The sequence below is a fragment of the Arvicola amphibius genome, chromosome 8 (genome assembly GCF_903992535.2).
Source record: "Arvicola amphibius chromosome 8, mArvAmp1.2, whole genome shotgun sequence".
Lineage (NCBI taxonomy): Eukaryota > Metazoa > Chordata > Mammalia > Rodentia > Cricetidae > Arvicola > Arvicola amphibius.
This window is the reverse complement of record NC_052054.1, coordinates 63,898,260-63,922,313: the sequence shown is the minus strand read 5'-3', so window position 1 is coordinate 63,922,313 and position 24,054 is coordinate 63,898,260. Positions and strand designations below refer to the sequence as shown.

Genomic DNA, 24,054 nt, shown 5'->3' with positions numbered 1-24,054 from the left:
AACAGGAATTGGGTCATCATATTACCTGAACAGACTCCAGAAATGCAGATTTTCCACAGACTCAAATTTAACAGTGAGAGTGTTTGTATGTGAGAGAGAATAGAAGAGGTATTATTTGAGATGTGAATGCCTGAAATAATTTAGTTTGGATACCCTGTAATACAAGTATGAAGAAAATATAACACTTGCATACTAAACTGGACAAGTACACAAACAGCATTAAGTGAGAAAGAAGCTTTGTGAACTGAGGAATAGAATTGGTAGTAAATTAAGCATAAATGGAAACAGAGGGTTAAATACTTAGGAAGGTCATACAACACATATGTGAGTGTGATATAATGGAATCTTTTATGTTATCTATTACTTAAAGTAATGGTAATTATTACACATAAAACAAAAGTGGATACAATGCCAAACCATTACTGATGTAAATTTCATTTGCACTCTTGAATGAGGATTTTTTTTCTGATTCTTGAGTTAGAACAATTTTCAATTTTCTGTGAAAGGGGCTGTCTCAAACTTCTTTGCAGGATTTTGGGATCATACTCCTCATACTGTGTCACTTTGATTATCCTCAATACAAGGCAAGGTGTTTATTCTTATTACAAATTAGAATTCCATGTCACATTGATATCCATGGGAGGGCTGATATTTTCTGAACAGAAACAGAGGAGGAGTTTGGGGTAGAGGCAGATGGGAGGTCGGGGAGGACTGAGAAAAGAGGAGGGAGATGAAACTGTAGTTGGGATGCAAAATAAATAAATACATAAATAAGAAGTTGAATTTGTCCTGTGTTCCTATGGAAGACTCTTCCTGTCATATCCTTCTCTGTCACATCTTAGCCACCCAGGACAGCTCATCACAGAACCAGGGCTCATGTACTTTTACATGTCGATCTTTAAATGTACTAAGTTCAAAATGAGAACACTTGTCATGTTTGATTCATTAAATGCTAAGTAAATATTACCACCAAGCAGAAAAAGTCTTATACTACAGTCAGGGACCAGTCTCAACAAAAGTACCACTTGCCAGGGTAGGGGTGTGGGGATTTAGAAAAATTAGTAAAGAATACAAATATGTACTTAAAAATAATAAAACAGAATGCTACAGGGAGTGAGTTCCAATAAATACTGAAATTGCCCACATATAATTTCCAATTGATTAAAATACTCCAAGACCCAAAAGGTTGGAATAAAATTTAAGAAAAACTGCATTATCATGATACAAGAAGATTAATAGAACAGTTGCCCAAGTTTGTGGGCTATATCCATAATTAAATATTCTGTTGCTAGAACAAAGCAAGACTTGCTCACACCCTAGCTCAAAACATTCTATAGGCAAACTATTCCCTGGTTGGAATCCAATGCTACTTCTTTAAAGAAAATGGAACCTTAGTTGGATCCTGAGATTTTGTTTGAGGTAGAAGCATATCTACTCTCTATTCCCGAAATACAAGGTTTGGCTATTAGCAACACATGATGAGAATAACCTTGACAAAGCAGAACTCTCTGATCTAAATCTACATGGACCTTTTTTTCTGGTAGAAACACAATAAACTTGAAGGAATAGAGATATGTTTCAACTCTCTGACTTTTGGTCAATGTGAAAATAAGCTCATATTTTGGGGCCTCTGTGCCCTATTTTTGTTCTGCTTTTGCTGCAATCCATATCCATTCACTGAAAGAGACTCATCTGCGCACATTCATCAATGCACCCTCACACTGGCAATGCAGGTTCTAGAAGGCAAGCAAAACAGTTTATTTGGAAAATGGTATAAGAATTTATGAGTAACTAACCTGGTACGTTTCCAGATGTTGATCCTGAGAAAATTCCATCTTGGTCAATATGTAAATTTTTTAAAAGCTTGCTTAAATTCAGGCAAAAGAAAATAAAATATGCATTGAGCACATGGTCACTTCACAGTATCTTTTTCCTTTGCAGATTCTCAACAAGACATATTCACAACCACTACAAGAATCTAAAATGAGAAAAACATTGTAGTAAATCACAGAAAAAGCAGAAGAATTTGGACAAATGACTAACAGATCTATGAAAACTGAGGCTCATGGAGGGATATTATGAAGGAGATTATGTTTTAGACATAAAATATTTGCCTTATTTTCTATTTACTATTTATTGTTTGGAGGAGTTATAAAAGATGTTATTGAGTGTTTGAAATGTAGAATACAGAATCTGTAGTGATCTTGTTGAATATTCAAAAGCATTTTATAATGCTATTAATGTAACTAATTCTATGGTGATTTGGATGATTGTAGAACAGCAGGATTCAGAAAAATTTAGTTCTCAAGAAAATGGAAGCACAGTATTTGGTTAGATATTCTGTTACTGTCAGTCCTGAGTATAAGCCCACTGTGCAAGCTGTGCGAAACTCAATTTCTCTAACCATGGAACTGTTGTTCCCTGACAGGGATTTTTTGAAAGAATTCCCAGTTTGCAACTAGGAATTTTGACTTTGTGTGTCCTTCCTGTCTCAATGTGGATCATCTAACAAAAGCCACTGACATCTTTCTAAAGGCATTAACATAAAAATATTGTTCTGGCAGTCATGGCCCCGAATTTTTCTCAAAATGACATCCCCCATGGAGCCGTAATTTCCACAAAATTAAATGATGTCATGAAACTACCTGAATTCTCCTTATATATATTTCCAAACCAAATTTGATCACATACATATCAGGTGCACAGCCATAGGGGAAGAAAGTGTCCAAGATTCCCCAGAGGCGAGGAATCAACTGGGAAATAAAGGAATCATAAATACACAAATAGCCTCTGCTTTGACTGCAGAAATAAAAGCAGATGGGAAAATATGGGTACCCATATAATATGCTGACGTGAAGAACACTTTACAGCACACACTGCCCAGGCTTCAAGAAGGACAAAGATGTTTGCTTTGATTTTTCTCTTTTTTTTCCTGAACATTCCATTTCTTGTGTCCAGGTTCACTCAACCCAGGTGCTTTTGGAGAATGAATGAGAATAAAGACAAGGATGAAGATTTGGTGACAGGTTGTGTCTTCTTCCTTATAACAGAGCAGCGGCCTGTGGAGATAGATTATTTCAACCACATTCTGAATACACAGTAAGTTTCTTTGAATTTTCTATGTAAATGTCACCATAAATATTTCAAAGGGGGTCAGAAATATATGTACAACCACAGGCCTTTATTTCCATAGGACAGTGTTCACTGTCTCTTTTAGGTAAGAATTTTTTGTTGTATAAATGATATGTTTGCATTCTTAGAAATATGAGTTGTCACTAATAGTGGTGACTGCTTACTTTCTTTGCACTTATCTGAGTGGGAGCTGCAGCATGTGATACTTTTCAACACTTGAGAATGTTACCTACTAGCGCTTTACCATTCTTTAAAAAGCACGTGTCTCTTCTCTATAGATCTAAACTGTTTACTGTCAACACTGTTTATTTTATGTCTTATTTTTCTCTGCAATAATTTTACTAATTATAGCTTTGTCGTTTACCAAATTGTGCACTATTCACTTTTGATTTTGTGTATTGTTGGTTGTTCTTTTCAAATATAGCACTTTGATCACTATGCCACCCCCAGAGCTCAAATCATTGACAATTCCCAATGTTTAGTGTGCAGGAGTTAGTGTTTCACTTCCATAGGTTCTATCTCAAATTCCTGCTGAGTATTAATGAAACTTTTGATGGCATTTTCTGTAAGGTAATAACAAATATTTTAAGATTGTTTTTTATTTCAACATGTAGAGGTAAATATTTATATTTATTCATAAAGATACCACAATGGTAAGAAATCAAAATAGAAAATAGATTGTTTTTAAGTCTGAATGTATCATTCAGTATGAAAGTGAATGTTTGAGTTTGTTGTTTATTGTTCATATCATAGATAATATGTAAGAAGACATAGGAGTTATTATTTATTATTAGTAGTAGTAATTGATATTAGTTAAGGGTAAACATGAACACAAAATGGTATTGGTGACTATTTATATTATAAAAATTCATAAATATTTTCCACACATTGCACACTTTATATTTTTGTACTTTACAAGCTTGTAATACTGGCACAAATGAATCTCACTGCAATTTCCAGATGTACATAGTTCTCAATTACATGCCAGTGTTGTGAGTTTATAACTGGAAATGTAGACAAAAGGTGCTCTGTACAAGAAAATTTAAGTTGTTCAGATATACCAGGTACAATTACATCAAACATACCAATGTAAGCATTAAATACTTGGACAATATTGTGGTTTAGGCCCTTAATCTCTGCATTTATGAAATGGAGTAGGTGTATCATTATGCATTCAAGGCTAGTGACAAATAAAAACCAATTTTACTAAAAATTGTGAAATCCATTCCCTTTTATTGTCTATATGAGTATTTCTCATGTCCATACACACAAATCAATTCATTTACCAAATGTAGTCTGATAGTTAAATGTATTAAAAATTAAATATTTAAAGAACATTTTGTACCTTTAATCGATAAACTAGAAAGATGAAAATACAAGATAGTGATGGTAGACATGAGGGAATATATTAACTATATTGTCCACTAAATATGAAAGAATTATTAGTACAGGAACCAGCCATTACCCCTAAGAGACTACTGCGCACTTACCAGTCATTCCTTGAATGCCTCATTCAGTTAAGTTTGTTTCATAAAACTTACCTGAATCTTGGCTAATGTATTACATGTACTTTTAATATTACTCAATTATTTCAAAGTGAATATATGATCAGGTTTTCTGTATCACCAAACCCTGTACCTTTTATTTATCCATTGTGCAAGCACTAAAAAACCAGAGATGCATGGCCTTTTCTGTGAAAGTTGCAAATGGCTCATCTTATTTATGGGAGATTTACTTTCATGAACTTTTAAAGTATTTTTAACCTTCCAGCAACTTATGTCATTCCAAACTCACAACACAGGACATTTGCTTCAACTATTGAGGGAGGTTGGAAATATTGTCCACTACAGGATAATCCTTCTTTTTACTACAAATAATCATATGTAGATCTCTGTCCATAATAAACACTGTTGCCTTTTATAGAGCACAAACAGAAAACTGCCAGTTTGCTCTGTTCTTAAATTTTTGCATTGGTGATGTAGCAAGAACCATGATATTTTACCAAATATGTCACTAGTATTTCAATTACCAGCAGGAGTGCTAAAATATTGGGTCACAATTACACAGTCTCATTCATTTGGTCTGAACAAAATAAAGAAACTCCCCCTAATTATGTCTGTAATGACAAGATCGGGTGTACTATGGTGCTTAGAGGACATTATTGAACAACATCTGTCATAATAGGATTGGTCACAGGTCTCTACAAATCTCAGCAGGTGAGTATTTTTGGATGTTTAAAAGAAATCCTTGTCTTCATTTGTACTATTCCCAGATGCTAAGAAAAGTTTGAGAGAGATAATGGCCACACATGGATGTCAAAATGTAAGGTTATAGGCTACTATTCAGAGACTTGATGGGGCTTTTACATTTCCTTGCATGTAACAGCGATGAGAAAAGATTAACAAGTGAGGGGGTTTTCTAGAACACTTGGCAGAACAGTGTTTTTAAGTTCTTAGGGGTGCATGCTACTTTAGCTGCTCCCTGTGTTCATTCAGCTTACCCATGTACTCTAATTCACTCATTCAGCTTATCTATGCACCTGTCCATCCTATCATAAGTGATTGTGGTCAGTTTCCCTCTCTGTATCAGATGGCCCACAAAGATGCATCTTTAGTACTGGCCATGATTCCTTTCATGCTTCACTTTAAGTAGAACTGGGTTGGGATACCCATCTCAGACAATGAAGATGGTGCTCAATTTCTCTCATAATTGAAAAATAGTTATATTAAATATACAGTCTGCTTTGACTTTATAAATATGATCAGAGTCAACATGCATTTATACTTGTCAAGACCTGAAGTATATAATAACCATGTCATGACATCATTCACAACTTATTTTTCATTTATGGTCACACGGACAGTTCTCTAACTGTGTGATTTAGAATGTAAGAATCATTAGGTATACAAAGAATATGGTTCACCACCTCACAGAAGGTTGGATGTCTCTATAAGAAATAGAGACTTCAGGTGGGAGGGGAATACCTTGAAGGTGACAGTTCCTACCCATGATTAACCCCAATAAAAACACAAAAAAATAAAAAAAAGAAATAGAGACTTCACAATTGACTCATCTCTTGGGATGTTAACTTTTGCAAACCTACCTGCTGAGATTTATGCTTTTTAAATTTTGACCTTACTTGGACCAATCTCAGGTGAGTACCTGGCCAGATTAGGTAGAAGAAGTTTAGAAGTATCAGTTTCTATGTGGCAGAAACTAAAGGCCTTCTTTTCAATGCCTCATTGGAGTGACTAATGGCACAGACTTTTGACATGGCCCTTAGTAAGAGCAGTTATGATGTATAAAGTTCTGTGTATGCTGTGCATGCTGTGCATGCTGTGTCCCATGCAGTGCATGAGATTCTTCAATAAGATAACCAGTCACTGGACAATAGGAAAAATATTGATATTAAATGCTTGAAGGTAGAGTTTCTTTTATTGGAATATATTTGGTGTCATCAATGCCATAGTATTTAGAGGCTCTGAAATGCCAAAATCTAGTATTTTAAGAAATATGCACCATATAGAAAAATTTCTGAACAATTTTCTGCTGTGTAAATAAATCTAGACTTTGATATAAAATTCCAGACAATGACAGGGACGAAAGTAATTATCAATGAAAATCAGTGATTGCTACAAAGCACTTGAATATCATACTAATATTGAAAACATATCAGTCCTTAGTTATTAATGTTCTCCATGTTGATAAGATGAATACTCCTTTGTTAATTGTCACATATGTGGTAAGTTACTGAAAGTGATGTTTTCCATAAGTTTCCTTAACTGATTCTTCTCCCATATAGACTCTGGAAACCTCACATATAACTCTGAGAGTAATTACAGAAGAAACTGTGTTGTGATTCAATTTTGCGCATAAATGCATATTCCTTTATGTGAATGGAGATTTCTTCCTTTGTATGCATGTATGTTTGTGTGTTTCTTTGTTTCTGTGTCTATATCTGTGTTGCTATATTTTATATATGTGTGTGTGTGTGTGTGTGTGTGTGTGTGTGTGTGTATTTGGTGTACGCTTCAGTATAGCTGCATCTCTTTCTGTTTTTAGAAGTGAACATAAATTTGCCTTATATCTATGTGTTTCTATATGGGAGTTTTTTATGTATATCTGCCTGTGAGTGTTTGTAAATGCATGTCTCTTCATGTGCCTATGTGTATGTTCTTCATATTTCTTTATATATGCTTGTAAATATGTATATCTGTGTTGCTATGTATGCTTGTGTGTCTGTTGTTATGTCTTTGTATATGTGCATAAATTTTTCTATGTCATTGTCTTGGGTGGTTATTTGTTTTTTTGTCATTTTTTTATTAAAGATTTCCATCCCCTCCCCTCCTCCTCCCCCTTCCCTCCCCTCCCTTCCACCCATATCCCGACTCCACCCCTCTCCAGGTCAAAGAGCCATCAGGGTTCCCTTCACTATGTTAAGTCCAAGGTCCTCCCAACTTCCCCTAAGTCCAGGAAGGTGAGTAACCAAGCTGACAAGGCTCACAGTGAGCCTGTCCATGCTGAAGAGTCCAAGCCCATCACCATTGTCCTTGGTTTCTCAGTCAGCCTCCACCATCAGCCACATTCAGAGAGTCCGGTTTGGTCCCCTGTTCCATCAGTCCCATTCCAACTGGACTTGGTGGTCTCCCGTTAGTTCAGTCTCACTGTCTCAATGGGTGAACACACCCCTCACGGTCCTGACTTCCTTGCTTATGATCTCTCTCCTTATGCTCCTCATCAGGTCCTTGGGAGCTCAGTCTGGTGCTCCAATGTGGGGCTCTGTCATTTTCTCCATCCAACGCCAGGTGAAGGTTCTATGGTGATATGCAAGATATTCATGAGTATGGCAATAGGATCTGGACATTTATGGCTCCCTCTCCTCAGCTGCCCAAGGAACTAGCTGGGAGCATCTTCCTGGACACCTGGGAACCCCTCTAGAGTCAAGTCTCTGCCAACCCTAGAATGGCTCCCTTAATTAAGATATATAATTCCTTGTTCCCATATCCACCCTTCCTTTATCCCAACCATCCTATTCCCCCAAGCTCTTCCCATCCTCCACTTCACACTTTTCTCTCCCCATCCCCCCATCCCACCATCACACCCAACCCCCAAGTTCCCATTGTTTGTTCGGCAATCTTGTCTACTTCCAATATGTTTTTCTTTGGATTCACCTTCTTATATATCTTCTCTAGGATTTTTTTTTTTTTACGAATTATAGGCTCGATGTCCTTTATTTATGGCTAGAAACCAATTATGAGTGAGTACATCCCATGTTCATCTTTTTGGGCCTGGGTTACCTCACTCAGGATGGTGTTTTCTATTTCCATCCATTTGCATGCAAAATTCAAGATGTCATTGTTTTTTACCACCGAGTAGTACTCTAATATGTATATATTCCACACTTTCTTCATCCATTCTTCCACTGAAGGGCATCTAGGTTGTTTCCAGGTTCTGGCTATTACAAATAATGCTGCTATAAACATAGTTGAACAGATGCTTTTGTAATATGATTGGGCATCTCTTGGGTAAATTCCCAACAGTGGGATTGCTGGGTCCTGGGGTAGGTTGATCCTGAATTTCCTGAGAAACCTCCACACTGCTTTCCAAAGTGGTTGCACAAGTTTACATTCCCACCAGCAATGGATGAGTGTACCCCTTACCCCACAACCTCTCCAGCAAAGGCTATCATTGGTGTTTTTGATTTTAGCCAATCTGACAGGAGTAAGATGGTATCTCAATGTTGTTTTGATTTGCATTTCCCTGATAGCTAAGGGGGTTGAGCATGCCCTTAAGTGTCTTTTGGCCATTTGAATTTCTTCTGTTGAGAATTCTCTGTTCAGTTCAGTGCCCCATTTTTTTGTGGTTTATTTTATTTTTTTTTCTTTCTCATGGTTTATTTTTTTTTATATTTAAAAATTTCCATCTCCTTCCCTCCTCCTCCCCCTCCCTCCGCTCCTCCTCCCCCTTCCCGCCCCTCCTTCTCCCCCTTCCCTCCACCCATACCTCCCCTCCCTCCCTCTCAAGGCCAAGGAGCCATCAGGGTTCCCCACTCTATGCTAAGTACAAGGTCCTCCCAACTCCCCCCAGGTCCAGGAAGGTGATCGACCGAGCTGAGAAGGCTCCCACAGAGCCCGTAGCATTTTAAAGTCTAGTCTCTCGAGTTCCTTATATATTTTGGAGATCAGACCTTTGTCTGTTGCGGGGTTGGTGAAGATCTTTTCCTAGTCAGTAGGCTGCCTTTTTGTCTTAGTAACAGTGTCCTTTGCTTTACAGAAGCTGCTCAGCTTCAGGAGGTCCCATTTATTCAATGTTGCCCTTAATGTCTGTGCTGCTGGGGCTATACATAAGAAGCGGTCTCCTGTGCCCAAATGTTGTAGAGTACTTCCCACTTTCTCCTCTAACAGGTTCAGTGTGTTCAGATTGATATTGAGGTCTTTAATCCATTTGGACTTGAGTTTTGTGCATGGTGATAGACACGGATCTACTTTCATTCTTCTACAGGTTGACATCCAGTTATGCCAGCACCATTTGTTGAAGATGCTTTTTTTCTTCCATTGTGTGCTTTTAGCTCCTTTATCAAAAATCAGGTGTTCATAGGTTTGGGGGTTAAGATCTGGGTCTTCTAATCGATTCCATTGGTCGACTTCTCTATTTTTATGCCAATACCAAGCTGTTTTCAATACTGTAGCTCTGTAATAGAGTTTGAAGTCAGGGAAGGTAATGCCTCCAGAAGTTCCTTTTGTATAAGATTGTTTTGGCTATCCTGGGTTTCTTGTTCTTCCATATAAAGTTGATTATTGTCCTCTCAAGATCTGTGAAGAATTTTGATGGGATCTTTAAAGGTTTTGCATTGAATCTATAGATTGCCTTTGGTAGAATTGCCATTTTTACAATGTTATATTTATTAAAAAAAATTCTGCCTCCTCCCCACCTCCCGTTACCCTCCACCTCTCCCCACTCCCCTCCCCTTCCCTCTACAGTCCAAAGAGCAGTCAGGGTTCCCTGCCCTGTTGGGAGTCCAAGGTCCTCCCCCACTCCATCCAGGTCTAGGAAGATGAGCATCCAACCAGGCTAGGCTCCCACAAAGCCAGTACATGCTGTAGAATCAAAACCCAGAGCTATTGTCCTTGGCTTCTCAACAGCCCTCATTGTCCGCCATGTTCATGGAGTCCGGTTTTATCCCACGCTTTTTCAGACCTAGTCCAGCTGGTCTTGGTGAGCTCCCATTAGATCAGCCCCACCGTGTCAGTGGGTGGGTGCATCACTCGTGGTCCTGACTTCCTTGCTCATGTTCTCCCTCCTTCTGCTCCTCATTTGGACCTTGGGAGCTCAGTCCAGTGTTCCAATGTGAGTCTCTGTCTCTATCTCTTTCCATCGCCAGATGAAGGTTCAATGGTGATATGCAAGATGTTATTCAGTATGGCTATTGGATCGGGCCATTTCAGGTTCCCTCTCCTCAGCTGTCCAAGGAACTAACTGGAGACATCTCCCTGGACACCTGGGAATCCCTCTAGAGTCAAGTTTCTTGCCAACCCTAAAATGGCTCCCTTAATTAAGATATAAACTTCCCTGCTCCCATATCCACCCTTCCTTTATCCCAACCATCTCATTACCCCAAGCTCTCCCCATCCTCCCCTTCTCACTTTTCTCTCCACATCTCCCCTTACCCCCATCCCATCCCACCCCCAAGTTCCCAATTTTTGCCCAGCAATCTTGTCTACTTCCAATATCCAGGAGGATAACTATATGTTTATCTTTGGGTTCACCTTCTTAATTAGCCTCTCTAGGATCACAAATTATAAGCTCAATGTCCTTTATTTATGGCTAGAAACCAATTATGAGTGAGTACATCCCATGTTCATCTTTTTGGGTCTGGGTTACTTCATTCAGGATAGTGTTTTCTATTTCTATCCATTTGCATGCAAAATTCAAGATGTCATTGTTTTTTATCGCTGAGTAGTACTCTAATATGTATATATTCCACACTTTATTCATCCATTCTTCCTTGAAGGGCATCTACGTTTTTTCCAGGTTCAGGCTATTACAAATAATGCTGCTATGAACATAGTTGAACAAATGCTTTTGTAATATGATTGGGTGTCTCTTGGGTATATTTCCAAGAGTGGTATTACTGGGTCCTGGGGTATGTTGATCCCCGATTTCCTGAGAAACTGTCACACTGCTTTCCAAAGTGGTTGCACAAGTTTGCATTACCACCAGCAATAGATAAGTGTGGTTATTTGTATCCGTGTATCTGTCCCTGTGTGTATTTGTCTGAGAATATGCATGTATGTGTATCAATGTATCTCTTTTGCAAAATTCACTTTCTGTGTTTCTTTAGGTTTTATATGTATCTCTGTCTACATATGCCACTGTGTTTATCTGTGTGTCATTGCAAAAATGAGTGAATATGTATAAATGAGTATGTGGCTGTAATATGCATTTATCTCTCTATTGATGTGAGTATGTCTGTGTGTAGCAGTTTCTGTGCTTATGTGTGTATGTGTGTGCAGTTCATATATATGCTTAAGCAGCTCAACTGAAGAAGAAGCGGCTGTAATATGAGGTCCAGGGAAAGTCTGCAACCCATGGAAACAGAGAACAAGCCAGTAAACTAGACATTAAAATGTTCAAAAGGGAAAACTGTTTCAGGATGTAATGGAATGGGGCTGCCTGTAGAAAGAGCTGGTCAGTGATCAGCCAGCAACTATAGTTATACTTGGAGTTACTTTGCCTGTGAACTTTAAGACCTGTGGTCTTTGGTCTCTGGGAATCAGCAACAGGTAGGAACTCTTGTAAGAGACTGAAAAAGGAAGATGACAGACTTACTTTGAGGCAAGGGAGGAAAATCCAGCTGTGGAGGCAGTCAAAAAAAAGCCCAGGATGACTGGCTAACTCTTTATTTTGTGCCCAGAGTTGAATGCCAGATGATATTTTTAGCTAATTATTTTTTATCAATAGAAACTCAGGAGTTAGCTATCAATGTAAGAGCCTGAACAATCAGAGTAGTAGTGGAGAAGCAACAAATCTCTCTTTGTTCTCCATCCAAAAGAGTCAAATTCCTCTCTAATGTCCCACTATTACTTCCTCTGAGTATCTGTCTGCTGTCCTGAAAAACTTCTGTGGTTAATTTTGGTCAGCTAGTAGCTAGCTACACCCTCCAACTTAATACAAACTTTATCATCACTCTTGGGAACATTGAATATAATATAATAGTTTGAATGTAATCAAAATATACAATTTAAAAGTCTTTCGCTTACTTTATATAGGAACATAGAGCTATTTTACATCATTTCTGGTTATTATGAAGAGTGTTGTTCAACTGATTTTTTTCATAGTCTCATTGTCATTATTAAATAGGATGGCTACCTTTTATTCAACCTAATATTGTATCCCACCACTTTAGGAGTGATTCAGCTGTAGTGATTCTGTGCTATAATTTTCTGAATCACTTATATATGCTCTCATATATTCTGCTTATACCTTTATTTTAGATTCTTTCTTTTCAATTTGTAGATTTTTGATGTCCTTTGACAGTCTTACTGATCTTACTAAAAGCACAAATAATATGTTGAATAGATATAGAGAGCATAGACAACCTTGACTTCGTCCCGATTTTAATAGAAATTTTTTTAGTTTTTTTCCTATTATTGTTATGTTGGCGCCAGGAGAGCTGTAAATAGCTTTATTATGTTGAGGTATGTTCCCTGAATCCATACTTTCCCGAAGACTATTGTCATGAAAGTCTGCTGGAATTTGTCAAAGGAATTTTAGTATCTAATGAGATTATGATGTATTTTTCTTTCAGTTTGCTTATACGGTGAATTATATTGGCTGATCTTCCTATGTAGAACCATTCCCCAAACTCTGGGATAAAGCCTAGTTGGTCTTTATCTTTGTGATGTATTCTTGGATTCAGTCTGAAAGTATTTTATTGAGTATTTTACACTGATATTCAAAAGGGAAATTCATTGAAATTTTCTTTCATAATCAAATTACTTGAGGATTGTGTAACAGATGATTGTGGTCTCATAAAGTGAAGCTGGCAATTTAGCTTCTGTATATATTTTGTGGGATAAATTGAAAAAAACCTGTTGTTCGCTGTTACTAAAATATCTGTTAATCTTCTGTGCTAAAATTATCTATCTTTGGGCTTTATTTGGTGGGGAGACTCCTAAAGATTGTTTCTATTTCCTGAGGAATTGCAGAAGTACTTCTATTGATTCTCTGATGTTGATTTAATCTGATAGTTCTAGTGAGAAATTATCCTTTTCTTTTAGATTTTCCAGTTGTGTTATTGTAAGTTTTTAAAGTAAGACCTAATGATTATCTAGATTTCCTTGATGTATATTATGTCTCCTCTTTACTTCAGATTTTATTAATTTATATATTCAATCTTTAAGTTATTTTGGATAAGGATTAGGCTTTCTTGTTGATTATCTCAAAGAATCAATTCTTAGTTTTATTGCCTGTTTTTATTTTTCTCTTTTATCTAACTTATTAAATACAGATGTCATTTTGATTATTCCTGTGTCTTTTCCTTTTAGATGCCCATATTTCTTTTTGTTCTAGAGCATTTAGGTGTGTTTTAAACTGATAGTATAAGATATAACCTATTTTTTGTAAAATGCTAGATAAATGACATTTTTTTACCACTGCTTTCACTTTGTCCCATAATTTGAGTGTATGTAGTATTCCTATTTAGTTAAGTCTAAGAAGTCTTTAATTTCATTATTGTTGTCTTGATTCCCTCATCATTCATTTGAGAGTTGTTTATTTTCCATCAGTGTGAAAGCTTTTTGTTTTTCTCTTTAAGTTGATATTCAGGTTAATCTCTGCTTCTTTGATAGGTTGCAGAGGGTTATTTTATTTTTCTTGCATCATTTGAGATTTGCTTTGTGACCAAATATATGGTCAATTTTGAGGAAAGTTCCATGAGATCCTGAAAAGATGAATTATTCTTTTATGTTTGTGTCCAACATTCTGTAGATATTTGATAGGTTCTTTTCTTTATAATGTCTATTACCAGGGGTATCTCTCTGCTTTGCTTTTGTTCAGATAACCTGTCCTTTGGAGAAAGTGGGATGTTGAAATGTTTAAAAGATAGTGTGTGAATTAAGCTTTAGCTATATTTCTTTTACAAATATGTGTCCCCTTTCCAGTTTTCAATTCTTGAACTGTTTCCATTAAATTATAGACATTAAGAAGTAAAATATAATTTTGGGGATGTCTACTATAATAAAAATGCAGTAACTTTTATCATTTTCTTATATTAATTTGAGGTTTAAATTATGTTTTGTTAAATGTTAAAAAAAACTGGACTATCTTGTTTCCTATGACATTTTCATGAAACCTTTTTTCATTCATTAACTTTGAGATATAATGATCTTTGTTTTGGAGGTAAGTTTATTATTTCCAGAAGGATGAACTCCTTTGACATTCATTCTTTTAGTCTGTGTCTTTTTATTTTGGAGCCAATACCACTTAATATCAATTTCCAGTGATTTTTAAATATCTGTTTTATTACTTTTGTTGTTGATGGCAGCAGTGGTGGGTTTTTTTTTTGGTGGTGGTTTGTGTGGATGTTTCCTGTTTCTGTTTTCCTAGGAAGAGGCTCTTTATTTCCTGTGTTTTCATGCACGTAATTAACCTCTCAGGTTTGAATTCTCCTTGTGGAATCTTCTGTAGTGCTCTATTTGTGGACAGACACTGTTTAAATTTATATATCAAGGATATCTTTTCTCAGTCACTAAGGATTGAATATTCGTTTGGTATAGTGGTATGGGTTGAAATCTGTGCTCTCTTGACATCTGTAGGTAAACTGAACACATCATTCTGTCTTTTATACTCATCATTGGAAATTCCGGTGAAATTCAGATAAGTCTACATTTATATGTTACTTGATGTTTCTACCTTGTAGCATTTAATATTCTTTCTTTGTTCTGTTTATTTAACATTTTAATTACTATTTTGTGAAGGCATATGTTTTCTGTTACAATCTGTTAAGTATTTTTGTAAATTTTTGTACCTTTTTTGGATTCACCTTTTCTAGTTTATGAAAAATTTCTTCTATAATATGTAAAAGATATTTTCTGGGAATCTGTGATGAGATTCTTCTCATTCTTCTATTTCTATTATTCTTATATTTGATGTCTTCAAATTATTCCAGTGTTCCTAGATGCTCCATGTCAAGGATTTTTTTAGATTTAACATCTCCTTTGATAATTGTTTCTATTTTTTATATCTTGTATTCTATTGAAGATCATTGTTTCTGTAGTTCCTGTTTGCTTACCTAGACTTCCCTTTTGAACAATTCCCTCAGATTTTGTTTTATTTAGAGTATATGCTTCCTATTTTAGGTAAACATTTTTATTATTTTCTTTCAATTGATTGTGCTTTCTTTGCTTTCTTTAAGGAATTTATTTCATTTACTACATTTTTGAGTTTGCTCTTTCCTCAATTTCTTTCATGCATTTATTTATTATTTCATTAGGCTCCTTGGTGTTGGAGGTCCTTCTGTATTTGTGTTGTTTTCACTGGTTAATAAAGAAACTGCTTTGGACCTGGTGATAGGGCAGAACTTAGGTAGGCAGGGAGACAGAACTGAATTGTGGGAGGAAGAAATCAGAGTCAGGGAGATGCCATTGATTCTCCATCTGAGACAGACACTGGTTAGAATTTTTCCTGATAAGCCACTGCCACATGGCGATATACATATTAACTGAAATGGGTTAAATAAAGATGTGAGAGCTAGCCATTAAGAGGCTAGAGATAATGAGACAAGGAGTTATTTAATTAACACAATTTCTGTGAGGTTATTTTAGGGCCAAGCTAACCAGGCAGACAGGACAAACAAGCGGGCCCCACCTTGCAACAGGTCCTCAATCAAATTCATGAAGTTGGTTTTAAGGTCTTTTGTTATACTTCAGTTGTGCTGGAAGTCAAGTCTTGCTGTAGTAAGATAACTGGCATTGGTACTGACATATTGCCTTGGCTGTTGCTGATAGAATATAAATACCCATGTCTAGGAATCTAACTTTGTGGTGAATATAGACGTAGGTGCTTGTTTACAAGTTCATCTTTGGATACATGCTTTATTCATTTGTTTATGTTTCCTCTTTTGTCATCTCACACTTTGCCTAAAGATTTTAAATGCATCTCCACTCAAGTCAGAGGATGAATGTCTTGTGGCAGTATTGGCCAATGGTCCAGCAGTGGGGCTCTCCCTATGTTGAAGCTGGGGCTGTTTGCTTCATAGAGGCTTGGGATGAGAATATGGTAGGGCACCAAATTGTGGGATTGAATGGGGGTAGGCCATCAATGTCAATCTCTAACATTCCTGTATGTTCTCTGGTTGAGTAGAGAATCTCTTCCAGTGATAAAGGACTGAAGCACTCTGCACTGGAGGCTTAGGGATGGGAAATTGCATTTGGGGTTTATGGAAAGTGGGTGACATTCAAATGTGAGTGTCCAATCTGGAATACCAGTGACCATTGTGGTTTCTGGTAGAGCTGGGAGAGTGTCCCTGTTGCAGGCTGGGGTAATGTAGAAAGGGTAATCAAAGACATGAGATATGGTGAACAGGCACAGAGAGAGTGAGAGCCTTGGAGAATTCAATGTGCAAATCTCCAACATGGACTTATGTTGGCAAGCATGTTCCCAGGTAAAGATTTAATAAACCAATGCAAGATTGTGTTAAATCATTGACTTGCTCTGTCATTGATGCTTTCTCTGTGGTGAATAGTTATCTGTTCAACTGCCCAAGGAAAGTTTACACAATGTTCAAGACACTTGTGGCAACAGTAAAACTTTTCTGAACAGGAAATTAGCAAAAAGGTATGTAAAAATTAAAAGTAGAAATCTCTTCCTATGAAAGAATCTGCCTTTCACTTTTCTCTGTGTCCACATTGTGGGCCCTCAGGACAGCTCATCAGAGAACCAGAGTCATGCACTTTTTAGATGTTTATTTTTCAATGTACAATAATATCTATAGAAGAATAGTAGTCCTGTTTACCTCATCACAAATACTAAATAAGACATCATTCACAGAAAAGACTTGTCCCATATTTCCTAAATTCTGTACAGGCATATCCACTGAAAGATGGGCATTGACCCACATTCACAAAAACACTCTACCATTATTGGACGGAGTCTGCTTGGTGGTTCCTAGCCACCTGGCTATCTTAGACCTGAAATAATTACACAGAAAAAGATTTATTTAAATCACTGCATGGCCCATTAGCTTCAGCTTCTTATTTGTTAACTCTTACATATTAATTTAGGACATCTCCATTAATCTGTGTATCACCATGTGACAGTGGCTTTCCAGCAAAGTTTCCAGGCCTCTGTCTCTGGTGGCAGCAGCACCATGATCTTCCTCTGACTCTGTCTTCTTCCTGCCAGCATTCTGTTCCATTTTCTCCTCCTACCTAAGATCTGACCTATCAACAGGTCAAGGGAGTTTCTTTATTCATTAATGGTAATCACAGTACACAGATAGGACTTCCACATCACCTGGTGTCAGAAGTGGTATGCAAGCAGTTCCTTGCAATAATTGTTCTGCCAATGTTGTAGACTAAATCTATGTAAAACCTGAAAAAGCTTAAAAAGAACAAAAGAACAGCATTAAGCATGGTTTGTTAGTGGCATTTTCTTGGATGGGCTCTGTTTGCTTGAGGAAGGTAGAGGCATGGCTTCTTTGGGAAAGAATTTTCTGGTTTGGTCCATAGCAGGCAATAAAAGCCAAGCAGTTTTGAAGTGCAGCTTCCTGGGCCATGCTTCCAGCGCAAACTCTGTCTAAGGAGTATTTGAACAGTATTTTTGGGACTGGGTGTTTGTGTGCCCACTCAGAGGTGGAAGGAAAGTGGCTGAGACTATGTCCGTGGCTTGGCGCTCTCTGCCTGGGCAGGTGGCAGGATCATGTTTACAAGGCTTGCACAGGTGGGAGAGCAATTTTGACTACTACATATGATTATCTATTAATCTGTATTTCTTAATTATATATTACATTTTTGAATAAGCTATACAAACAGAATGCCTTAATCAAGATCATAAATACATATACATTTTTAATAAGCTATACAAACAGAATGCCTTAATCAAGATGAGAAATACATATACATACAACACTGTAGCAAGAGATGATTTATTAAATAAAACCCCATTCTATTTTAGTTATCATCCTAAGTGGGCCCAAGTAAATGTCATAGAGTACCATCAACTGATAGACATTCATCAATGTGTAGGTTCTAAACCATGTGCTAGGGCAACTAATACTTGAGACACACCTAGCTGTGAAAAGTTTTCCCATAGGTATACAGTGACTCTCTTGAATGATCTGATGTGGTTCCATTATCCTCAAACTGCATCAAGATTGGAAGCAAGAGACCTGTCCATTGTAAACATCATATGTGTTCGTATTTCTCCATACTTCATTTACATACATGTAAAATCACTGCCCCTTAATATCAAAGTTCACTTCTTCTTCTAGTTTTGCTAAAAAAGAAATTATGAACTGTGAAGTATATGCTTGCATACTTTGAAAAGTGCGATTGACACTTCCCTTGTCACTTACTTGATTGACAGCCCTGATGTGTGATAGCTAGCAACACATTAGAGAGGGAATAGAGCAGTTACATATTAGCACATCTTTGCCATTATTTTAAAAACAAATGTGTTGTCTCTTTGTAACTAAATTGTTTATTTTCTGACACTTATTTCCCATCTACCTCTTAAATTTGTTTTCAGTAATTTTGCTAATTATAACTCTTTATTTTACCAATGTGGGGACTTCACACATTTTAATTTTGCATATTGTTGATAGTTGTTATCAAATACATAAATTTAGTACACTGGGACACTATAACTGCGCAAGGGATTTATGTTTCTTAATGTTTGAGAAAAAGGAATTGGTGTTTGGGCTTCACAAGATCTAGTCTCAAATTCCTGTTGTGTGTTACTAAAATTTTCAATGACACTTTTTCTGTGTGGTAATAAAACTATTCAAAAATTATTTTTATTTTGAAAATATATATGTAAATATATAAAAAAATCATAGCAGTATAATATCTAAGTGTGAAATAGATTCATTTTACTCTGAGTGAATCATTTAGAATGAAGAAGTATGATTAATGTTTATTGGTCAGATTATATGAAATGACTAGGAAGAGACAAAAGTTACTGCTCTTCCCAAAAAAATAAACACAAATTGGACCGACATTCCCAACCCCCACCCCCACACACACACTTCCTGCTCTTCCTGCAGGGGTTATTCTCCCCGGATACTGCCTCTCTCTTCCTGTCCCTTCCCAGCTTGCACCCAGAACCCCCCCACCTTCATCCTCCCATCTTTGGGGCCACAAAATCCCACAGCTCAGCCTGTTTGAGCTCCTGGGACCTGGAATTGAGTACACCCAGGCCGGTAGGAGGTCCCCTGTTTCAATAGCCTGCCTGCAACAAGGTAGGCCCTTTGTCAGTGAGCCGCTCAGCCAGCAAGGAGACCTGACTGTCTACCAGAAGATCCATCATTCATTGGGGTGAGTGAATTGAATTCATTGGGGTGAATTGAACTTCTAAAAGAAGACCCAAAGGGGATTATTCAGAGGAAGAAATGGGCAGGCACCAATGCAAGACTTCCTCCAACAATTTGAAAAACAACATGAAAGCACCAGAACCCAGCGAACTTATAACAGGAGGACTTGAACACAATAATCAAGAAGAAGTAGAAAAAATGACTTTATGAAAGTAATAGAGTCCCTTAAACAGGAGGTGAAAAACTCCCTTAAGGAAATGGACGAGAAGAATAACAAAAAGTTTGAAGAATTGAGTAAATCCGTAAATGATATCCTAGGAAACCAAGAAAAAACAATCAAACAGATAATGGAAACAGTGCAAGACTTGAAAACTGAAATGGAGGCAAGGAAGAAAACACAACCCAAGGGCCAGCTGGATATGGAAAATCTATGTAAATGAACAGAGACTACAGAAACAAGCATAACCAACAGAATACAAGAGATAGAAGAAAGAATTTCAGATTCTGAAGATACCATAGAGAAAATAAACGCACTGATAAAAGAAAACAGCAAATCCAACAAATTCTCATCACAAAACATTCAGGAAATCTGGGACACAATAAAAAGACCAAACCTAAGAATAATAGGCATAGAAGAAGGAGAAGAATTACAGCTCAATGGTCTAGAAAATATATTTAATAAAATTATAGAAGAAAACTTCCCAAACCTAAAGAAAGATATTCCTATTAAGGTTCAAGAAGTTTACAGAACACCAAATAGACTGAATCAAAAAAATCATCCCCTCGCCATATTATAATCAAAACACAAAACATACAGAATAAAGAAAGAATATTGAGAGCTGCAAAGGATAAAGGTCAAGTAACATATAAAGGGAAACCTATCAGACTAACACCTGACTTCTCTATGGAAACCATAAAGGCCAGAACGTCCTGGATATATGTTTTGCAGAAACTAAGAGACCGTGGATGCAAGCCCAGATTACTATACCCAGCCAAGCTTTCACTATAAATGGAGAAAACAAAATATTCCAGGATAAAAACGAATTTAAACAATACGTAGCAACAAATCCAGCCTAATAGAAAGTAATAGAAGGAAATTCACAAACAAAGGAGTCCAGCATTGCCCAAAATAACTCAGACATCTAGCGACCCTTCACCAGCACTCTCAAAGAAAGGAAACACACAATCTCTACTACCAAATAAAAAATGACAACCGGAGTTAACATCGACTGGTCATTAATATCACTTAATATCAATGGACTCAATTCACCTATAAAAAGGCACAGGCTAAGAGATTGGATACAAAAACAGGATCCAACATTCTGCTGTTTACAAGAAACACACCTCAACCACAAACGCAGACATCTACTCAGTGTAAAGGGTTGGGAAAAGGTTTATCAAGCAAATGGAACTAAGAAACAAGCGGGTGTGGCCATACTAATTTCTAACAAAGTTGACTTCAAACTAAAATCAATCAGAAGAGATGGAAAGGGACACTTTATACTCATTACAGGAAAAATCTATCAGAATGAAGTCTCAATCCTGAATATCTATGCCCCTAATACAAAAGCACCCACTTAGGTAAAAGAAATATTACTAGAACTAAAGGCAGCAATCAAACCAAACACACTGATAGTTGGAGACTTCAACACTCCTCTCTCACCAATGGACAGGTCAATCCAACAGAAGCCTAACAGAGAATTAAGAGACTTAATAGAGGTAATGAACCAAATGAACTTAACAGACATCTATAGAACATTCCACCCAAACAGGAAAGAATATACCTTCTTCTCTGCAGCTCATGGAACCTTTTCGGATATTGACCACATACTCGGTAACAAAGCAAATTTCCACAGTTACAAAAACATATTAGTAACCACCTGCATCTCATCGGATCACCATGGATTAAAATTAGAATTCAACAACAATGCTACCCCCAGAAATCCTACAAACTCATGGAAACTGAACAGTCAACTACTGAACCACACCTGGGTCAAGGAAGAAATAAAGAAAGAAATTAAAGTCTTCCTTGAATTTAATGAAAATAAAGACACAACGTACTCAAACTTATGGGACACTATGAAAGCAGTGCTAAGAGGAAAATTCATAGCACTAAGTGCCCACTTAAAAAAAACGGAGAAAGCACACATTGAAGACTTAACAGCACACCTGAAAGCTCTAGAAAAGAAAGAAGCAGAGTCACCTAGGAGGAGTAGAAGACTGGAAATTATCAAACTGAGGGCAGAAATCAACAAAATAGAAACACAGAAAACAATCCAAAGAATCAATGAAACAAAAAGCTGGTTCTTGGAGAAAATCAACAAGATTGACAAACCCCTAGCCAAACTAATCCAATGGCAGAGAGAGAACACACAAATTAATAAGATCCGAAATGAAAAAGGGGACATAACCACAGACACAGAGGAAATTCAGAGAATGATTAGATCTTACTACAAAAGCCTCTATGCCACAAAATTGGAAAATGTAAAAGAAATGGACACTTTTTTAGATAAGTACCATATACCAAAGTTAAACCAGGACCAGGTGAACAATCTAAATAGTCCTGTTAGTCGTGAAGAATTAGAAACTGTTATCAGAAACCTCCCTACCAAAAAAAGCCCAGGACCAGATGGTTTCAATGCAGAATTCTACCAGAACTTCCAAGAAGACCTAATACCTATACTCCTTAAGGTATTTCATAATATAGAAACAGAACAGTCATTGCCAAATTCCTTTTATGAAGCTACAATTACCCTGATACCTAAACCACACAAAGACTCAACCAAGAAAGAGAATTACAGGCCAATCTCACTCATGAACATCGATGCAAAAATTCTCAATAAAATACTGGCAAACCGAATCCAAGAACACATTAGAAAAATTATTCACTATGATCAAGTAGGCTTCATTCCAGAGATGCAGGGCTGTTTCAACATATGAAAATCTATCAATGTAATCCATCATATAAATAAACTGAAGGATAAAAACCATATGATCATCTCATTAGATGCTGAAAAAGCATTTGACAAAATTCAGCACCCATTTATGATAAAGGTCTTGGAGAGATTAGGGATACAGGGGTCATTCCTAAATATAATAAAGGCTATTTACAGCAAGCCGACAGCTAACATCAAATTAAATGGAGAGAAACTCAAGGCCATCCCACTAAATTCAGGAACACGACAAGGCTGTCCACTCTCTCCTTATCTCTTCAATATAGTGCTTGAAGTTCTAGCAATAGCAATAAGACAACACAAGGGGATCAAGGGGATTCGAATTGGAAAGGAAGAAGTTAAACTTTCGTTATTCGCAGATGATATGATAGTGTACATAAGCGACCCGAAAAACTCCACCAAAGAACTCCTACAGCTGATAAACTCCTTTAGTATTGTGGCAGGATACAAGATCAACTCCAAAAAATCAGTTGCCCTCCTATATACAAAGGATAAGGAAGCAGAGAAAGAAATCAGAGAAGCATCACCTTTCACGATAGCCACAAATAGCATAAAATATCTTGGGGTAACTCTAACCAAGGAAGTGAAAGACCTATTTGACAAGAACTTTAAGTCTTTGAAGAAAGAAATTGAAGAGGATACCAGAAAATGGAAGGATCTCCCTTGCTCTTGGATTGGGAGGATCAACATAGTAAAAATGGCAATACTACCAAAGGCAATCTATAGATTTAATGCAATCCCCTTAAAGATCCCATCAAAATTCTTCACAGATCTTGAGAGGACAATAATCAACTTTATATGGAAGAACAAGAAACCCAGGATAGCCAAAACAATCTTATACAAAAGGAACTTCTGGAGGCATTACCTTCCCTGACTTCAAACTCTATTACAGAGCTACAGTATTGAAAACAGCTTGGTATTGGCATAAAAATAGAGAAGTCGACCAATGGAATCGATTAGAAGACCCAGATCTTAACCCCCAAACCTATGAACACCTGATTTTTGATAAAGGAGCTAAAAGCACACAATGGAAGAAAAAAAGCATCTTCAACAAATGGTGCTGGCATAACTGGATGTCAACCTGTAGAAGAATGAAAGTAGATCCGTGTCTATCACCATGCACAAAACTCAAGTCCAAATGGATTAAAGACCTCAATATCAATCTGAACACACTGAACCTGTTAGAGGAGAAAGTGGGAAGTACTCTACAACATTTGGGCACAGGAGACCGCTTCTTATGTATAGCCCCAGCAGCACAGACATTAAGGGCAACATTGAATAAATGGGACCTCCTGAAGCTGAGCAGCTTCTGTAAAGCAAAGGACACTGTTACTAAGACAAAAAGGCAGCCTACTGACTAGGAAAAGATCTTCACCAACCCCGCAACAGACAAAGGTCTGATCTCCAAAATATATAAGGAACTCGAGAGACTAGACT

At 37.0% G+C, this 24,054-nt stretch overlaps 1 protein-coding gene across 1 annotated transcript in view; it reads left to right on the top strand.

Annotated features, from left to right (window-relative positions):
* Window positions 1-2,902: 2,902 nt before the first annotated feature.
* Window positions 2,903-24,054, top strand: part of LOC119821748 (vomeronasal type-2 receptor 116-like) — a 34,225-nt gene continuing 13,073 nt past the window's right edge. The window contains exon 1 of the mRNA XM_038340871.1: window positions 2,903-3,099. Coding sequence (XP_038196799.1) covers window positions 2,903-3,099 — 197 coding nt within the window. The remainder of the gene's footprint in view (window positions 3,100-24,054) is intronic.